We start from the raw sequence: 19,164 nt of genomic DNA, 5'->3' as shown, positions 1-19,164 counted from the left end.
GGGGAAGGGGGGGGGAAGGGGAGGGGGAAGGGGGAGGGGGAGGGGGGAAGGGGAGGAGGGGGAGGGGGGAAGGGGAGGGGGGGAAGGGGGGGAAGGGGAGGGGGAAGGGGGGGGAAGGGGAGGGGGAAGGGGGGGGAAGGGGGAAGGGGGGAAGGGGGGAAGGGGAGGGGGGAAGAGGGGGGAAGGGGAGGGGGGAAGAGGGGGGAAGGGAAGGGGAGGGGGGAAGGGAAGGGGGGGAGGGGGGAAGGGAAGGGGGGAAGGGGGGAAGGGGAGGGGGGAGGGAGGGGAGGGGAAGGGGAGGGGGAGGGGGGAGGGGGAGGGGGGAGGGGGGAGGGGGGGAGGGGGAGGGGGGAAGGAGAGGGGGGGAGGGGGAGGGGGGAAGGGGAGGGGGGGAAGGGGAGGGGGAGGGGGGAAGGGGAGGGGGAGGGGGGGAGGGGAGGGGGGGGAAGGGGAGGGGGAGGGGGGAGGGGAGGGGGGAAGGGGAGGGGAAGGGAAGGGGAGGGGGGGAGGGGAGGGGGAAGGGGGGAAGGGGAGAGGGGAGGGGGGAAGGGGAGAGGGAGGGGGGGAGGGGAGGGGGGAGGGGGAAGGGGAGGGGGAAGGGGAGGGGGGAGGGGGAGGGGGGGGAGGGGGGAGGGGGAGGGGGGAGGAGGGGAGGGGGGGAGGGAGGAGGGGAGGGGGGGAGGGAGGAGGGGAGGGGGGGAGGGGAAGGGGGGAAGGGGGAGAAGGGGAGGGGGGGAGGGGGAAGGGGGAGAAGGGGAGGGGGGGAGGGGGAAGGGGGAGAAGGGGAGGGGGAAGGGGGAGGGGGAAGGGGGAGGGGGAAGGGAGGGGGAGGGGGGAAGGGGAGGGGAGGGGGGAAGGGGAGGGGAGGGGGGAAGGGGAGGGGAGGGGGGAGGGGAGGGGAGGGGGGAAGGGGAGGGGAGGGGGGAAGGGGAGGGGAGGGGGGAAGGGGAGGGGAGGGGGAAGGGAAAGGGGGGGGAAGGGAAAGGGGGGGAAGGGAAAGGGGAGGGGAGGGGGGAGGGGGAGGGGGGGAGGGGAGGGGAGGGGGGAAGGGAGGGGAGGGGGGAAGGGGAGGGGAGGGGAGGGGAGGGGGGAGGGGAGGGGAGGGGGGAGGGGAGGAGGGGAGGGGAGGGGAGGGGGGAGGGGAGGGAAGGAGGGGAGGGGGGAAGGGGAGGGGAGGGGGAAGGGGAGGGGAGGGGGGAGGGGGGAGGGGGAGGGGAGGGGGGAAGGGGAGGGGAGGGGGGAAGAGGAGGGGAGGGGGAAGGGAAAGGGGGGGAAGGGAAGGGAGGGGGGAAGGGGAGGGGAGGGGGGGAGGGAAGGGAGGGGGGAAGAGGAGGGGAGGGGGGAAGGGGAGGGGAGGGGGAAGGGGAGGGGAGGGGGAAGGGGAGGGGAGGGGGGAAGGGGAGGGGAGGGGGAAGGGAAAGGGGGGGAAGGGAAAGGGGGGGAAGGGAAAGGGGAGGGGAAGGGAAAGGGGAGGGGAGGGGGGAAGGGGAGGGGAGGGGGGAAGGGGAGGGGAGGGGGGAAGGGGAGGGGAGGGGGGAAGGGGAGGGGAGGGGGGAGGGGAGGAGGGGAGGGGAGGGGAGGAGGGGAGGGGGGAAGGGGAGGGGAGGGGGGAAGGGGAGGGGAGGGGGGAAGGGGAGGGGAGGGGGGGAGGGGAGGGGGGAAGGGGAGGGGAGGGGGGAAGAGGAGGGGAGGGGGAAGGGAAGGGGGGGAAGGGAAAGGGGGGGGAAGGGGAGGGGGGAAGGGGAGGGGAGGGGAGGGGGGAAGGGGAGGGGAGGGGGGAAGAGGAGGGGAGGGGGGAAGGGGAGGGGGGAGGGGAGGGGGGAAGGGGAGGGGAGGGGGAAGGGAAAGGGGGGGAGGGGGAAGGGAAAGGGGGGGGAGGGGGAAGGGAAAGGGGGGGGAAGGGAAAGGGGGGGAAGGGAAGGGGGGGAAGGGAAGGGGGGGGAAGGGAAAGGGGGGGAAGGGAAAGGGAGGGGAAAGGGAGGGGGAAGGGGAGGGGGGGAGGGGAAGGGGAGGGGGGGAAGGGGAAGGGGAGGGGAGGGGGGGGGAAGGGGAGGGGAGGGGAAGGGGAGGGGGGAAGGGAAAGGGAGGGGGGAAGGGGAGGGGGGGAAGGGGAGGGGAAGGGGAGGGGAAGGGGAGGGGGGGAAGGGGAGGGGAAAGGGAGGGGGAAGGGAAAGGGAGGGGGAAGGGAAAGGGAGGGGGAAGGGAAAGGGAGGGGGAAGGGAAAGGGAGGGGGGAAGGGAGGGGGGAAGGGAGGGGGGAAGGGAGGGGGGAAGGGAGGGGGGAAGGAAGGGGGAAAGGGGGGGTTTAGGGGGATAGTGTTTAAGTTAATTTGCTTATTGTTAATGTATTCTGTTGTTTATTGGGTTGGGGGGTGGGGGGGGGGTTTGTTATATGCGTTGTTACGGGTGCCGGGGGGGGGGTGTTTATTATTATTATTATTGTTATTATTATTGTTTTGTAATATATTTTTCAAAAAATTCCAATAAAAATTATTTAAAAAAAAAGGTGCTATCGAGGGAAGGAGTAGTGGATGAGGGTAAGATGTCCGAGATCTACAAGGAGCTAATGGATTGTGAGGGAGTCCCGCTAGGGGCAGTCAAACGGAAATGGGAGGAAGAACTGGTGGGGTGGGGGTGTGGAGGCTGTGATATGGGAAGAAGCCCTGAAGGTGAATATGTCCTCATTGTGTGCGAGGCTTAGCCTTATCCAGTCTAAGGTAGTTCATAGGGTGCACGTGACGGTGGTGAGGATGAGCAGGTTTTTTGAGGGGGTAGAGGATAGTGTGGTCAGTGCATGGGGAGGTCCGCAAACCATGTTAACGTGTTTTGGGCCTGTCCGAAACTGAAGGGGTTCTGACAGGGGTTCTAGGACGTAATGTTGGGAGTGAAGGTGGTCCCGAGTCCAGAAGTGGCGGTATTCGGAGTGTCGGAAGTCCTGGGAGTGAGAGAGACCGATGTCCTGCCATTTGCCTCCCTGTTAGCCCGGAGGTGGATTCTGCTGGAGTAAAGGGAGCCGGAGCCACCAAAACCAGGGGGGTGTGTGGATGAGCGACCTGGCAGAGTTCCTAACCTTGGAGAAGATCAAGTTTGTCTTAAGGGGTCAGTCGATGGGTTTGCCGGAGGTGGAATAATTCATTGACTTCTTCAAGGAGAATTGAAGTGTCAGCAGGGGGGGGGGAGATAAAGGGGTTAAAATGGGAAAGGCAGGATGGGAGGAGGGGAATGGCGTGGGGGTGGGACGTTGGTTAGCTAATTACTTATTATGATCCTGGTTGTTCTTGCTCTTTTCTTTGTTTGTATTTACTGTCTATACTGCCTTAATAAAAATATATATTTTTAAAAGTCAATCTGATACCACTAGGTTTACACTGGTGTTCCAAGTTGAAAGTTCCACACAATAATTAAAGATATTTGTTACTTGTTCTTTTTGTTTCCACAGAATTTGCTCAGCAACTCTTGGTATGCAAGCATGTGTGATCGGAAGGCAGCAGAAGCTGTGTTATATGAAAATGGCAAGGTGGGCACCAGATTTTCAGGTCACTAGTGTTCTATTTGTCGCCTACTGCTTCAAAATCTCCCATTCCCTGATGGGGAATTTGTGCTTTAGTGGGGAATATTTCCTCTCGTGGAGAATCTATCTAGAACTAGGGAGCACAGTTTAAAAATAAGAGGTCTCCCGTTTAGGACAGAGGTGAAAAGGCAATTTATCTCTGAGGGCTGTTCAGTGCTCGAAATTCTTTTTCCTCGAGAGCAGTGAATGCAGAGTCACTGAATATATTTAAGGCCGTGCTGGACAGATTATTGATCTACAAGGGACTCAAGAACTGTGGGGTGGGGGGAGGGGGGGGGCGAGAGAGGGGGGTGGTGCAGGCATGAAAGTCGAATTAAGGCTACAATCAGATCAACCCTCAATGAATGACGGTGCACGATGTGCACACGGTGAACGGTACTACAACCAGTTGAATGGAGGGACCGGGGAGCCTGTTGCCACTGCCAGTTGCTTGCAAGCAAGAGAGAGGAGAGTTCTTGCCTGCAGTTGCCACGCCTGGGATTTGTACTCGTCACTGGCTGCCTTTCAGCTTATCGGCTTAGAGTGGAGCAGATTTTGTTTGGCCTACTGCCAGGCTGAAAGTGGGGTACAATGGACTCAGTTTTGAAGTTTTAGACGAGATGGTGTCTGGAGACCGGATGCAGGAACTGTGAGAGCAGTAGGGCGGTGGCCCAACTGACTAAGTGTACTGTTTGTACTAATGTTAGTTGTGTTTTACACATCTCTCTCTCTCTCCGGAAGAGGAGAAAGAGGAGGATGGGGGAGGGAACCGTGCGCTGGCATGAGTGCTGGCAGCTTTGACTTGTATTTACTTGTTTGTTGGCTTTCTTGTGTGGTTGCTCTGTATTTGTTTTTGTAAAGAGAACATAGAACATTACAGCGCAGTACAGGCCCTTCGGCCCTCGATGTTGCGCCGACCTGTGAAACCACTCTAAAGCCCATCTACACTATTCCATTATCGTCCATATGTCTATCCAATGACCATTTCAATGCCCTTAATGTTGGCCAGTCCACTACTGTTGCAGGCAGGGCATTCCACGTCCTTACTACTCTCTGTCATCTGTCCTATATCTATCTCCCCTCAATTTAAAGCTATGTCCCCTCGTGCTAGACATCACCATCCGAGGAAAAAGGCTCTCACTGTCCACCCTATCTAATCCTCTGATCATCTTGTATGCCTCAATTAAGTCACCTCTTAACCTTCTTCTCTCTAACGAAAACAGCCTTAAGTCCCTCAGCCTTTCCTCATAAGATCTTCCCTCCATACCAGGCAACATTCTGGTAAATCTCATCTGCACCCTTTCCAATGCTTCCACATCCTTCCTATAATGCGGCGACTAGAATTGCACGCAATACTCCAAATACGGCCACACCAGAGTTTTGTACAGCTGCAACATGACCTCATGGCTCCAAAACTCAATCCCTCTACCAATAAAAGCTAACACACCGTACGCCTTCTTAACAACCCTCTCAACCTGGGTGGCAACTTTCAAGGATCTATGTACATGGACACCGAGATCTCTCTGCTCATCCACACTACCAAGAATCTTACCATTAGCCCAGTACTCTGTCTTCCTGTTATTCCTTCCAAAATGAATCACCTCACACTTTTCTGCATTAAACTCCATCTGCCACCTCTCAGCCCAGCTCTGCAGCTTAACTATGTCCCTCTGTAACTTGTAACATCCTTTCCACACTGTCCACAACTCCACCGACTTTAGTGTCATCTGCAAATTTACTCACCCATCCTTCTACGCCCTCCTCCAGGTCATTTATAAAAATGACAAACAGCAGTGGCGCCCAAAACAGATCCTTGTGGTACACCACTAGTAACTGGACTCCAATCTGAACATTTCCCATCAACCACCACCCTTTGTCTTCTTCCAGCTAGCCAATTTCTGATCCAAACTGCTAAATCACCCTGAATCCCATGCCTCCGTATTTTCTGCAATAGCCTACCGTGGGGAACATTATCAAATGCTTCACTGAAATCCATAAACACCACATCAACTGCTTTACCCTCATCCACCTGTTTGGTCACCTTCTCAAAGAACTCAATAAGGTTTGTGAGGCATGACCTACCCTTCACATGTTGACTCTCTCTAATCAAATTATTCCTTTCCAGATGATTGTAAATCCTATCTCTTATAAACCTTTCCAAGACTTTGCTCACAACAGAAGTAAGGCTCACTGGTCTATAGTTACCGTGGTTATCTCTACTCCCCTTCTTGAACAAGGGGACAGCATTTGCTATCCTCCAGTCCTCTGGCACTATTCCTGTAGACAAAGATGACATAAAGATCAAAGCCAAAGGCTCAGCAATCTCCTCCCTAGCTTCCCTGAGAATCCTAGGGTAAATCCCATCCGGCCCAGGGGACTTATCTATATTCACTCTTTCCAGAATTGCTAACACCTCCTCCTTATGAACCTCAAGCCCTTCTAGTCTAGTAGCCTGGATCTCGGTATTCTCCTCGACAACATTGTCTTTTTCCTGCGTGAATGCTGACGAAAAATATTCAGTTAGCACCTTTCCTATCTCCTCAGACTCCACGCACAACTTCCCACTACCTCCTTGACTGGCCCTACTCTTACCCTAGTCATTCTTTTATTCCTGACATACCTATAGAAAGCTTTAAGGTTATCCTTGATCCTACCTGGGCAGCACGGTAGCATTGTGGATAGCACGATGGCTTCACAGCTCCAGGGTCCCAGGTTCGATTCCGGCTTGGGTCACTGTCTGTGCGGAGTCTGCACGTTCTCCCCGTGTGTGCGTGGGTTTCCTCTGGGTGCTCCGGTTTCCTCCCACAGTCCAAAGATGTGCAGGTTAGGTGGATTGGCCATGATAAATTGCCCTTAGTGTCCAAAATTGCCCTTAGTGTGGGGTGGGGTTACTGGGCTATTGGGATAGGGTGGAGGTGTTGACCTTGGGTAGGGTGCTCTTTCCAAGAGCCAGTGCAGACTCGATGGGCCGAATGGCCTCCTTCTGCACTGTAAATTCTATTCTATGATCTATGATCTACCTGCCAAAGACTTCTCATGGCCCCTCCTGGCTCTTATCAGCTCTCTCTTTAGGTCCTTCCTAGTGATGGAACCATCAATTCACCAGACACGTGTTTCCGATGTGGATCTAGGCTTTAATCGACTTACTTCAGAGCCAGCCTGTTACCTGTCGATGAACTCGTAGTGAACTCAGGCTGACTCTGGACACGGGTATTTATACAGCTGCACTAGGGGGAGGAGTCGTGGGCAGAGCCAAGGGTGGAGCCCAGTACAAGTTCCTGAGTTCTCCCAGCACTACTCCCCCTAGTGGTAGGATAGCGCTACTGCGCTTACAAAGACAGTGTGAATTAACATATATACATCTATATTACATTCACCACACCTATCTAACGTATAACTCTCGAGCGCCCTAACTGAACCTTCACGTCTCATCTTTACATAGTAAGAAGTCTGACAACACCAGGTTAAAGTCCAACAGGTTTGATTCAAACACGAGCTTTTGGAGCGCAGCTCCTTCCTCAGGTCACCTGAGGAAGGAGCTGCGCTCCAAAAGCTCGTGTTTGAATCAAACCTGTTGGACTTTAACCTGGTGTTGTAAGACTTCTTACTGTGCTCACCCCAGTGCAAAGCTGGCATCTCCACATCATCTTTACATAAGCCTCCTTCTTCCTCTTGACAAGTGCTTCAACTACTTTAGTAAACCATGGTTTCCTCGCTCGACCACTTCCTCCCTGCCTGACAGGTACATACTTATCGAGGACACGCAGTAGCTGTTCCCTCTCTCTCTCCCTCTTTTCTGCCATTCCCGTATCGGTGTGTCCTTTTCCGGTAGTCTGTGCTGCTCATTTAAGCGCCTTTCTACCGATGTGGGGCTACCATTGGGAGGGTTGAGGGGGGCGGGACACCGGGCAGAAGTGGCCGTATGCTGGCTTTGATTAAAGGCACTGCTTTGGATTGAACTGTGGCCCCTTCCTGGGAGGGGAGGGGTATTCTCACTCTCTCTCTCTCAAAATGTGCCCTACGTCGGTGAAGAAGCACTTGCAAACAGCTCAGTTTACCAGAAAGGGACAGGTAGCGCACAGTTGAGGGGAGAGAGAGAGAGAGAGAGAGAGAGAGAGAGAGAGAGAGAACACCTCTTCCCCTCACTAGCACCAGGAATGACTTCTCAGCCCCCAGTGCACAGAGGAAGGAGGGCCGCAACTGGCGAACACCCAGCACTCAGCCCAAAATAACAATACTGTACCTCAGAGCATGAGCTACTCAGGTGAAGTGTGAACTCCTCCAATGAGGGGGTCAGGGAAATCATGAGCAGTTTCCTTGCATAAATAGAACTGGCCAGTGTGGTACCAGCTAGAGTAGGAAGCAGTGAAGTACTACTGCTGTGTATATATTATTGGAAATAAAGTTATTTTCTTTGACTTCACAAACTCGTGCTGGATTCTTCGTGGCCCTCACAACAGAAGAAAAAAAAAGACTAAGAAAGATTAGGGGTGCGATTCTCCGCAAATGCGGAGAGTCGTGAACGCTGCCGGGAAACTGGCCGTGTTTCACGGCAGCCTCCGCGCCCCCTCCCGGGACCCGATTCTGCTCCCCGGTCGGGGCTAGCAGCGGGGCCAGCAGCGAGGCCCCGTGAACCTCGGCATCGCAGGCTTAGCAAACTTCGCTAAGCCCGCGCGCCAAAGTTAACGGCGGCTGACGCGCACAATGACGTCAGCCGCGCATGCGCGGATTGGACGGCTCCAACCCACGCATGCGCGGATGACGTCTTCGCGCATATGCGTGATACCCGCGCATGCGCGGGCCGGTATGCCCCTCAGCCGCCCCGCGGACTGATCCAGCGGGGCGGCGGAGGAACAAAGAGTGCGCGGGGTTCGGACCTGCTGCCCGCGATCGGTGCCCACCATTCGCGGGCCCATGGCACCCTTGGCACGGCCGTGGTGTGGCCCTGCCAATCGGTGCCATGGTTCCCCAGAACGGCACTTTGCGGGCGTTTTCACGAATGGTGAGAGCAGGTGTTGCCGTTCGTGAAAACGGCCGTAAAGGCCTGGGAAATCGGCCCATCAGCTAGGGGAGAATCGCTGCTCGCCGTAAAAAAACGGCGAGCAGCGATTCGTGTCGGGGGGCGGGCTTGGGGGGGGGAGAATAGCGGGAGGTCGGGAAAAATGTCGGGAAGGCCCTCCCGCTATTCTCCGACCCGTCATGGGGGGCGGAGAATCACGCCCTAGATGTTCCACAGTTTTGAGGATTAATGAGTTAAACTAGAAAATGGTGTGATTTCATCTGAAATTAATCACATTGGGTGGAAGGCTCAAGACAAAGATTATGTAAAATGCTGATGTTATTTATGAAGAAGTCAGAAGCAAGTTCAACTAGATTAGTAACAAACCATTGTGCCGTTTTGGTCCAGACTGACTTACTGTTTGAAGAGTTTTTGACCATTCCATTGAATAGTTCAAATTTTAAAAATGTACAGACCCAGGTTGAAAAAAAGAGCAGAAGAATAAGGTAAGAAATAGGAACAGGAACTATTTAATCCCTCAAGCGTGCACCACCATTCATTGAGGGTTGATCTGATTGTGGCCTGAACTCCACTTTCCTGCTTGCCCCCCCCCCCCCCCCCCAGCTCTCGAGTCCCTTGTAAATCAAAAATCTGTCCAGCACAGCCTTGAGTAAATTCAGTGACCGTGCATGTACTGCTCTCTGGGGAAGAGAATTTCGAGCACTTAACAGCCTTCAGAGATAAATTGCCTTTTCACCTCCTTTTCTGCTGGTGTGTGCTGCGCATTGGGCGCCTTTCTGCCGATGTGGGGCTACCGTTGGTTTTTGTACCTTTGTAAATGCTTTGCATATTACTGTTTCTCGTGACTTTTTGTTACTTCTTTGCAAGTTGTAGATTCTTTTCTATTTTTGAGTTGTTAATAAACTAAAATAATTATGGGGTACCCAATAATCCACAGACAATAGTATTCAGGCAGGTTATAATAACTTTCTGCGCTTCCGGTGGCGGCTATGAGAGTGTAAGTCGCGCAATTGGTGGCTCTCACTCCGGTCAGACTTTTAGACCTTTACCCTGACTTTTTCGAACTTTTGAGCGCTGAAGTGGAAAACAATAACACTCTAGATCTGAATCCATACAGAGTTGTATGGACTTAAGGAGTAGAAGGGAGAGAAAACAGGCGAAGAAGGGGCTGAAGAAAGGTGGTGTGGAAGCTCAAGTGGGAGAAAAGATGGCCGATGAACAGACCACGGAAAGGACGGTCCAGGCAGCACTGGACAACATGCTGCAAGTCATGAAAGAGAGCTTCGCAGCACTGGAGCAGGATAATCTGGAACCGCTCCAGAAAGCGGTGGAGCGACTGGACCAGAGGCTGGACGCTCAGGATAAGAAGGTCCATACTCTGGAGAAGACAGTGGAAGAGCAGGCGGATTTCCAAACGGTAGCGGCCGTGGAAATTAGTAAGTTGAAGGAGCAGCAAGCAAGGCTGATGGACAAGCTGGAGGACCTGGAAAACAGGTCTCGCCGGCAGAATCCGAGAATCATTGGGCTCTCGGAGGTGGCCGAGGGAGTGGATGCCACGGCATATGTGGCAGCCATGCTGCAGAAGCTGGTGGGAGATGATTTCTTCCCCCGTCCATTGGAGCTGGACAGGGCACACAGAGTGCAGGCAAGGCAGCCACGAGGGGGGTGGGGGTCCCCCGGGCGATGGTGGTCAGGTTCCATAGGTTCGTGGACTAGGAGCGAGTTCTACAGTGGGCCTACCAGGATCTACCAGGATCTGAGCCAGGAGGTGGCCAGAAGGAGAGCAGCTGACAGACAAATTAAAGAGATCCTGTTTAAAAAGAAGGTCACGTTTGGGCTAATTTTCCCGGCGCGGCTTTGGGTCACATACTGGGAACAGCAACATTATTTTGACGACCCGGAGGAAGCGATGGACTTCGCTAAGCGGCATGGACTGGTGCCGAACTAAGGACCCACGGACTCAAGTTAGAGAGTATTAAGGGATGTTTGCATTTGTTCGTAGATTGTCCTTCGTGTTGGCGATGTCGTTCGGCATGCTCTTTTACTGAAAATTGGGGGTGTTCTTGTTTTTGTGATTGCCTGTTTGAAAGTTTCAAAGTTAAAGCCAAAGTTATAGTTAAAGTTGAAGTTATTGTGTGCTGGGAGGCTGTTCGGGTTCTTTTTGCTATTATCCTGGGAATGTTGGGAGGGGGCTGGGTGGTAGCGCCCACCTCATTACACAGTTTGAATTGCACTATTGTGGGGGCGAGCTTTGTTCTTTGTTTGTTTTCTCTCTGTTTCGGTCCGAAATTGCTCGAACAGGGCTGTTCCGGGGAGGTGGTGTTGATGGGGGGGGGGGGGGAGGGGGGGGGGGGGGGGGGTGGCGGGGAGGGGAGTGGGGGGATAATAGGTGGGAGACATGGTGGCGCCGGAGTTGAGAGCCACCAGGCTAGCTGCTTTAAGCTAGTCAATGGGAGCGAGGTGGGGGGTGTGTATACAGCCAGTATATGGCAGGGGTTAGGTTACAGGGGGTTGTTGCTGAGGGGGGGGGGGGGGGGGAGAGGGGAGATGATCTGCTGACGAGGGAGGGAACTGAATCAGGTAACAGGGAAGAGGTCGGGGGTGGGAGCTGCCAAGAGGCGGACCGGGGAGGCGAGGCACATGGGCAGGGGGTGGGCCCAAGAAGGGGGATGGCTGATCGGCGTGGAGAGGGGCGGGCAGGGTGCCCTCCAACCAGGCTGATCACCTGGAATGTTAGAGGATTAAATGGGCCGGTCAAGAGGGCACATGTGTTTGCGCACTTGCGGGCTCTGAAGGCGGATGTAATGTTACTGCAGGAGACACATTTGAAAGTGGCGGACCAGATTAGATTACGGAAGGGCTGGGTTAGCCAGTTCTTCTATTTGGGGCTTGATGCTAAGACCAGAGGGGTCGCGATCATGATTAACAAACGAGGTTAAAGTTGAGGTGGACAGCACAGTTGCGGATGGGGGTGGTCGATTTCTCATGGTCCGGGGTAAGCTTGAGGGGGTGAGGGTGGTCCTAGTGAATGTTTACGCTCCAAACTCTTTATATTTCATCAAAAGGCTGCTGGGGAAAATCCCCGACTTGGATTCGCACAAGTTGATTATGGGTGGGGACTTTAATACAGTCCTTGATCCCGACCTGGACCGGTCGTGCTCCAGAACGGGCAGGGTCCCGGCAATGGCAAGGGAACTGAGAGGGTTCATGGAGCAAATGGGGGGGGTAGACCCCTGGAGAATCAGCCGGCCGTCGGGGAAGGAGTTCTCGTTCTATTCACATGTTCACAAGGTTTATTCTCGTATTGACTTTATTAGGAGTAGGGACTTTTTGGAGGGGGTGAGGGATACTGAATACTCGGCGATCACTATTTCGGACCATGCTCCACATTGGGCCGACCTGCAGGTCTGCAAAGGAAGTTACCAGCGCCCACAATGGAGGTTAGAGGTGGGATTGTTGGCAGATGAGAGGGTGTGTGAGAGAGTGGGGAAATGCATGCTGGAAACAGGGGAAGTCTCAGCAGCGGTGCTCTGGGAGGCGCTGAAGGCGGTGGTGAGAGGGGAACTGATCTCAATCCGAGCCCATAGGGAAGAACGGACAGGACGGAGATGGACAGACTGGTGCAGGAGATGATACGGACGGATAGGGAATATGCGGAGTCTCCGAGGGCAGAGCTACTTAGGGAACGACAGGAGACTGCAGGTGGAGCTGGGGGCGCTATCCACTGGGAAGGCCGTAGAGCAGCTCAGAAAGGCCAGAGGCGCGGTGTATGAGTATGAGGAGAAACCCAGCAGAATGCTTGCACAGCAACTTAGGAAGAGGGAGGCGGCCAGGAAAATAGGGACGGTAGTGGATGGGGCAGGGAACCGGGTTGGAGACCCGGCAGGATTGAACAGGGCATTCAGGGACTTTTACAGCAGGCTGTATACCTCGGAAACCCCACGGGGCAGGAGGGGATGAGGCGCTTCTTAGATGGGCTGACCTTCCCAAAGGTGATCAGGGGGATGGTAGAGGGGCTGGGGCCCCGATTAGAGCTGAAGAAGTAATGGGCGGCCTGAAGGCCATGCAGTCGGGTAAAGCCCCGGGGCCGGACGGGTATCCAGTGGAGTTCTACAAAAAGTTCTCGGGAATAGTGGGACCAGTGCTGGTTAGGGTGTTTAACGAGGCGAGGGACAATGGGGTGCTACCCCCGACGATGTCGCAAGCTACCACGTCGCTGATATTAAAACGGGGTAAAGATCCAGAGGCTTGTGGGTCCAATAGGCCAATCTCCCTGATTAATGTGGACGCTAAACTGCTGGCCAAGATCCTGGCGTCCAGAATCGAAGACTGGGTACCAGACGTGATTGTGGAGGACCAATTGCTGGCAATTGCTCTGAGAGCGGTAAGGGGATGGAAGGGAATGGTCAGAGAGGGGATAGAACACAAGGTCTCGCTCTACTCAGAAGACCTGCTTTTGTACGCGTCGGATCCAGTGGCAGGGATGGACGGGATTATGGAAATCCGAGGGGAATTTGGCCGGTTTTTCGGGCTACAAGTTGAACATGGCAAAAAGCGTGATGTTTGTGTGCAGGCGAGGGGTCAGGAGAATAGGCCGAGGGAGCTACCGTTTAGGCTGGTTAGGGGAAAGTTTTAGGTATTTAGGGATATGAATAATTTTTGACTTTTCTGATCTTTAGGATGGGGCTTTCCTAGTGAGGCCTAGTTCCGGATGTGGCAGGAATCAGCCTTACACCCTGGCTGTGTTGTACAAGGGAAAAGTTTACAATATTCCAATTCGTCTGATTGAAGGCAGCAACCAGTACGTCCTTGGCAAGGAGAAGGCAGGAGAGATGGTGAGTAAAAGCTTATCAGCATGTCTCTTCACACTCTCCACAAGTATTGAAACATCAACTAGGAGTATTTTCACTACTGTGGGTGGAATCTTCCATCTCCTCCCCCCAGGAAGATTTTCTCGCCCTGCCAAAGTCAGTTAACTGTGAATGGCTCGCCACATTTTTAAGCCCTGCTCAACTCAGAGCTGTAAAATTCCGCCTATGTTTCCACATCAATGGATAATATGGAAACAGTGGCATTGTTCTGTGCAATGGTTTTTATTTTTGACTGAGTTAAGCTTGGGTGTTCCAGGAGCACCGAAATTCTACACGGGAGTTGATTCGTGGCGGTACAGTAACACAGCAGTTAGCACTTCTGCCTCACAGCGCCAGGGGCCCGGGTTCGATTCCTGCCTTGGGTGACTGTTTGTGTGCAAACTGCACTTTCTCCCCGTGTCTGCGTGGGTTTTCTCAGGATGCTGTGGTTTCCTCCCACAGTCCAAAGATGTGCAGGTAAGGTGGGGAGGCTGGTTTAGCTCAGTGGGCTAGATAGCTGGTTTGTGATGCAGGACAAGGCCTGCAGTGCGGGTTCAATTCCCGTATCAGCTGAGAATTCTGAATTCTCCCTCTGTGTACCTGAACAGGCGTCAGAATGTAGCCACTAGGGGCTTTTCACAGTAACTTCATTGCAGTGTTAAGCCTACTTGTGACAATAAAGATTATTTATTTGTATGGGGGTATGGAGTACAGATGGGAGAGTGGGCCTAGATAGGATGCTCTTTCAGAGGGTCAGTGCAGACTCAATGGGCTGAATGGCCGCCTTCTGCACGATAGTAATTCTATGGTTTTATGGATTCCACTCATCATGTCTGTGCCAGGTAGCCTTAAAATAGTATTCACATTTTTCTTTGCATTGCTTGCTGTGCTCCCACGTTAATTGTCATCTGTGATACAGACAATTGAAGAAGAAAATCCAGAATGTTTCACCCAAAACCTAATGGAATTCCGGAAAAGCTGACTGAAATAGATAGTATAAATTAATTAAAGATAATGCTGAATATGTTTTGCAGAAAAGGTATTGAGAAATATGCTTGTAATGTGTATAACTGATGAATTTAGTTGTTTTTCCCTGTTCCTAAAAACTCATCCATTGTTATACTATGGCAGAGTCAGAGCTTCACTGACAGCTCGCACTGATTGATTCTGTTCTTACTATTCCTTTGCTCTAATGTGATTGCTTCCAATTTTCCCCCCTTTTTTTGTTTCTGATTCAGAGGTTTCACAGTGTTCAAGGAATGATTGACAACTATCAACATAATACATTGATCCTGATTGACCAACAGAACAACACTAAAGATTCAACTTTGTTGCTTTACCCTGTCCAATTGTGAGCAATGAGAAAACTTGCCAAAGGGAACTTTGACCAGTCTTTAGTTAAAATTCACAATTACCAGTGCAATGTTGCAGGAACAAGAAATGGATCACAGAACTTCTAACAATCAATCCTACTATAGGAAAATGCCATAACCCTATGTAAACCAAACCTCTGGACTTACAGCATTTTAACTCAAGTACTTGCTGTGTGTGGTCTGTTCTTCATCGGTCTTTACGGCATTTTAAAAATAAAATCTCAGTTTACCTTTCTATACACTTTCCTTACATGCATGAGTTTGACAATAATATCAGCCAGAGCTTAACTTAATCATTATTCAATATTCTTACACCTGTCTCAATCAGGGGATAACTGGATCACGATGAAAAGATGGAACCCTCGACAGTATTCCCCTCCACAAACCAGGGCTCCAGAGTCCCCACTAAGATCAGCTAACTCCGCAGAGTTGGAGTTGAATCTCAGCTGTCAATTGACTTGACTAGTTGAGTCATTCGGGGATCTCCAAATCTCAAGACTGATCTTAACTCTGATCCATTGTTTGCAATGAATATTTGTCCAGACCTGCAGGTTAATGTAGATTATTCAGCTTTGGGCGGAATTCTCCCAAATAACTGATGGTGGGTCTGGTGGCAAGCAGCGCAGTGAATCTGGCTGGAGCCAAAAGTCCGTAAATAACCGGCATAAAATCCCATTGCAATTCTCCCAATGGTGGTGGCAGGTGGTGCAAACACTATTTGCATCTCATGAAAACCCATTCAAACAGCCTGACATTCAGGCCTTTCAATCTTAGTCACACCAGTGGAAATTTACATCGGCGTCAACCCCAATTGCCACTGAGTGGCATGCACAAGGCAATCCTCAGTTCACCAGAGAGTTTGGGTAACACAAACAACTTTCTTCCATAATGCTGCGCTCTTCCTGAGGCGCTATTCAACCCTCTGCTGGAGCAGACCAGTTCCTGTCTCCGTGTCAAAACTGGTCTTCATGGAAGGCACCATGCTGCTGGACCCATGGACCCTCCTGTGCCACCAAGTCAGATCAGTCCTGCGCTTGGAGTTGGAGAGTACAGTGGTCTCTTTGCCTTTGGTGCCACACAGCAGTGTTTGTCTGAATAGGATCGTGCATGCTGTCACCAGGGGCTGAACGGTAGTACAGTGGTTAGCACTGTCGCTTCACAGCGCCAGAACTCAGGTTCGATTCCCGGCTTGGGTCACTGTCTGTGCGGAGACTGCACGTTCTCCCAGTGTCTGCGTGGATTTCCTCCGGCTGCTCTGGTTTCCTCCCACAGTCCCGAAAGATGTGCTGTTAAGTAATTTGGACATTCTGGTTTGTCCCTCAGTGTACCCGAACAGGGGCCGGAATGTGGCGACGAGGGGCTTTTCACAGTAACTTCATTGCAGTGTTGATGTAAGCCTAATTGTGACAATAAAGATTATTATTATTAAAAGTCTGAAGTTCGACCGGAGTGGAGTGTGAGGTGAGGCAGGAGTGGGAGGGGAGAGGCAGCATGAAAAGCACACAAACAAGGTGGTCAAAGGGATACCAATTAATTTACTGGAAGGGGATGCACAAAGACTCCAGGTACTGTGGGTAGAGCGGCAGCGGCATCTCGTAGTGCGAAAGAAGAACAAGTTAGCCTGCCTCAATGACTACCGACTGCAGGCCCTGACATCTATTATCATGAAACGCTTCGAGCGGCTAGTCATGAGGCGGATCACTGCCAGCCTCCCAGACAGTCTCAATCATTGCAGTTTGCCTATCACTGCAACCAGTCCACAATAGATGCTATCTCCCTGGCTCTACAATCAACACACGAACACCTCGGCAACAAGGACACCGATGTAAGACTGCTGTTCATCGACTATAGCTCCGCCTTCAACACCATTATCCCGACAAGACTAATAACCAAACTCTGCAATCTTGGACTTGACCCCTCCCTGTGCAGCTGGATCCTTGATTTCCTCACCAACAGACTGCAATCTGTCCGGATAGGCAACAGCACCTCCTCCACAATAGTCCTCAACACCGGGGCCCCGCAAAGGATGCGTGCTCAGTCCTCTACTGTACTCCCTATACACACATGACTGTGTGGCAAAATTTAACTCCAACTCAATCTATAAGTTTGCGGACGATACGACTGTGGTGGGTCGTATCTCAAACAATGACCAATCAGACTACAGAAGGGAGATAAACCACTTTGTTGCATGGTGTACCGAAAACAACCTCTCTCTAAATTTCGGAATGACCAAGGAACTGATCGTCGACTTCAGGAAGCGTAGCGCGATACACACTGCCGTCTGCATCAATGGCTCCGAAGTGGAGATGGTCAATGGCTTTAAGTTCTTGGGGGTCACCATCACCAACAGTCTGTCATGGTCCACTCACATTGATGCAGACGGCAAGAAAGCCCAATAACGTCTCCACTTCCTACGGAAGCTAAAGAAATTTGGCATGTCTGCATCGACTCTCACAATCTTCTACAGATGTGCGATAGAGAGCATCCTATCCGGCTGCCTCACAGCCTGGTACGGCAACTGCTCGGTCCAAGATCGCAAGAAACTGCAATGTTGTAAACTCAGCCCAAGGTATCAGACAAGCTTGCCATCCCCACATTAATCCCGTATACACCTCTGGCTCAGGAAGGCAGACAGCATTACCAGAGACCCCTCCCACACAGACATTGCCTACTTCCAGACCCTTCCATCAGGCAGAAGGTACAGAAGTCTGACCCGCACATCCAGACATAGGAACAGCTTCTTCCCCACAGCTACAAGACTCCTCAATGACTCCCCCTTGGACTGATCTGTTCCCTGTAGAACACTATTCTTGACGCCCTATGCTGCTCTTGCTCATGTATTTGCTTTGTTTGGCCCCATGTTCTGCACTGTAACCAATCACTGTTTGCCGACGTAACATTTGTCAATGTTCTCTGTTGATTATTCTTTTGTCTACTATGTACGTACTGTGTACGTTCCCTCGGCCGCAGAACAATAGTTTTCACTGCACTTGGGTACATGTCACAATAAATCAAATCAAATCAGGTGGTGAGCTTTTGCGGGAGGGTGGTTGAATCAAGGAACATACTTCCTCTTGAGGCTGCTAGACTTTTCCCTCTGGGTTGCTGGCATTCTGCACGGCCTGGTAAATACAGTTAGGCTGGAGAGGGTGATCTGAGAGTGCTGGACGGTATTTAAATATGGCATGAGGAACTTCAAATCCATTAGCAGGGTAGATGAATCAGTGCCAGGAGTGTCGGATGGGCACTCCTTGTGCATACTTGCTGAGTTTCGACGTGCGGAACCTGGCACAGGATCCTGCCATTCTGGTTAGAGGAGCAGGCTCGAGGGGCCAGATGGGCTACTCCTGCTCCTAGTTCTTATGTTCTTATGTAGTCCGCTGCCAGCCCTTTCCTTCTAGCGAAATCCATCACTTCCTTGGGCGACTCAAAGTAGAAATGTTGCTTTTCGTGAGTGACCCAAAGACGGGCTGGATACAGCAGTCCAAATTTAACCTTCCTCTTGAAAAGGGTTGATTTGATCTGATTGAACCCTGCTCTTCTGACCACGTCTGCGCTCAGATCCTGATATATATATATGTACGCAGGATGCTGTTCTCCCATTTACAGCTCCATGTCTGCCTGGCTCACCGTAGGATGCACTCCTTGTCCAGATACCTGTGGAATCTCACCACCATTGCTCTCGGGGGTTCACCTACAGGCGGCTTCCTCGCTAGCTCTGTGTGCGCCCTGTCCACCTTCAAGGGTCAGGTGAACATCCCCTCCCCCAGTAACTTCTCGAACATACCCCCTGCATCCGTTCCTTCGGATCCCTCCGGGAAACCCATGATTCTGTGGTTCTGCCAGCGGGACCTGTACTCTAGATCCTCCACTTTCTCCTGAAGCCTTTTCTGTTGGTCTCTCAACATCCCCACCTCCAACTCTACTGCAGCTTGGTGTTCCTCCTGCTCAGTCAGTGCCTTCTCCACTTTCTGGATTGCCCGGAATTGAGCTTCCAGTCTGAGTTCCAGCCGTGCATTCGATTCCTTAATCGGGTCCAAGCATTCCTGTTTCTGCTTGGCGAAGCCCTCCTGTATGAACTGCTTCACCTGCTCTGTCGACCGCTGGGTCGTCGAGCCAGAACTCCCGTCGTCCGCCATGCTTTCTCCCGCTGCAGCCTCAGCCCAAGCCTTCTCCGTACGCCTATTTCTTCCTTTGCGAGCACTCCTGGTTTACTTCTCCATGTACTGATGTAGGATTCCTCGTCACAGTTGCATTCAACATCAATTTTCCAAATCAGATCCGACAAAAGAATTGGGGAAAAATGTCCAAACTTCCGACTCGAGTGGGAGCCACCCCCAAATGTGCAACCTACTCCTTCATAGCCGCCACC

At 52.6% G+C, this 19,164-nt stretch overlaps 2 protein-coding genes across 6 annotated transcripts in view; one reads left to right on the top strand and one right to left on the bottom strand.

Moving 5' to 3' along the window:
• LOC119957408 (SH2 domain-containing protein 6-like) overlaps window positions 1–15,027 on the top strand; it is a 60,296-nt gene extending 45,269 nt beyond the window's left edge. For all 4 annotated transcript variants that reach the window (XM_038785456.1, XM_038785454.1, XM_038785455.1 and 1 more), the window contains 3 exons: window positions 3,437–3,516; window positions 13,249–13,404; window positions 14,658–15,027. In XM_038785456.1, coding sequence (XP_038641384.1) covers window positions 3,437–3,516; window positions 13,249–13,404; window positions 14,658–14,774 — 353 coding nt within the window. In that variant the 3' untranslated portion in view covers window positions 14,775–15,027. The remainder of the gene's footprint in view (window positions 1–3,436; window positions 3,517–13,248; window positions 13,405–14,657) is intronic.
• polm (polymerase (DNA directed), mu) overlaps window positions 1–19,164 on the bottom strand; it is a 215,384-nt gene that overhangs the window by 163,761 nt on the left and 32,459 nt on the right. The gene's annotated exons all lie outside the window — the stretch shown is intronic.

The sequence above is a fragment of the Scyliorhinus canicula genome, chromosome 26, assembly GCF_902713615.1.
Source record: "Scyliorhinus canicula chromosome 26, sScyCan1.1, whole genome shotgun sequence".
Classification (NCBI taxonomy): Eukaryota; Metazoa; Chordata; class Chondrichthyes; order Carcharhiniformes; family Scyliorhinidae; genus Scyliorhinus; species Scyliorhinus canicula.
The sequence above is the reverse complement of the archived record's forward strand: the minus strand, read 5'-3'. Positions and strand labels throughout refer to the sequence as shown.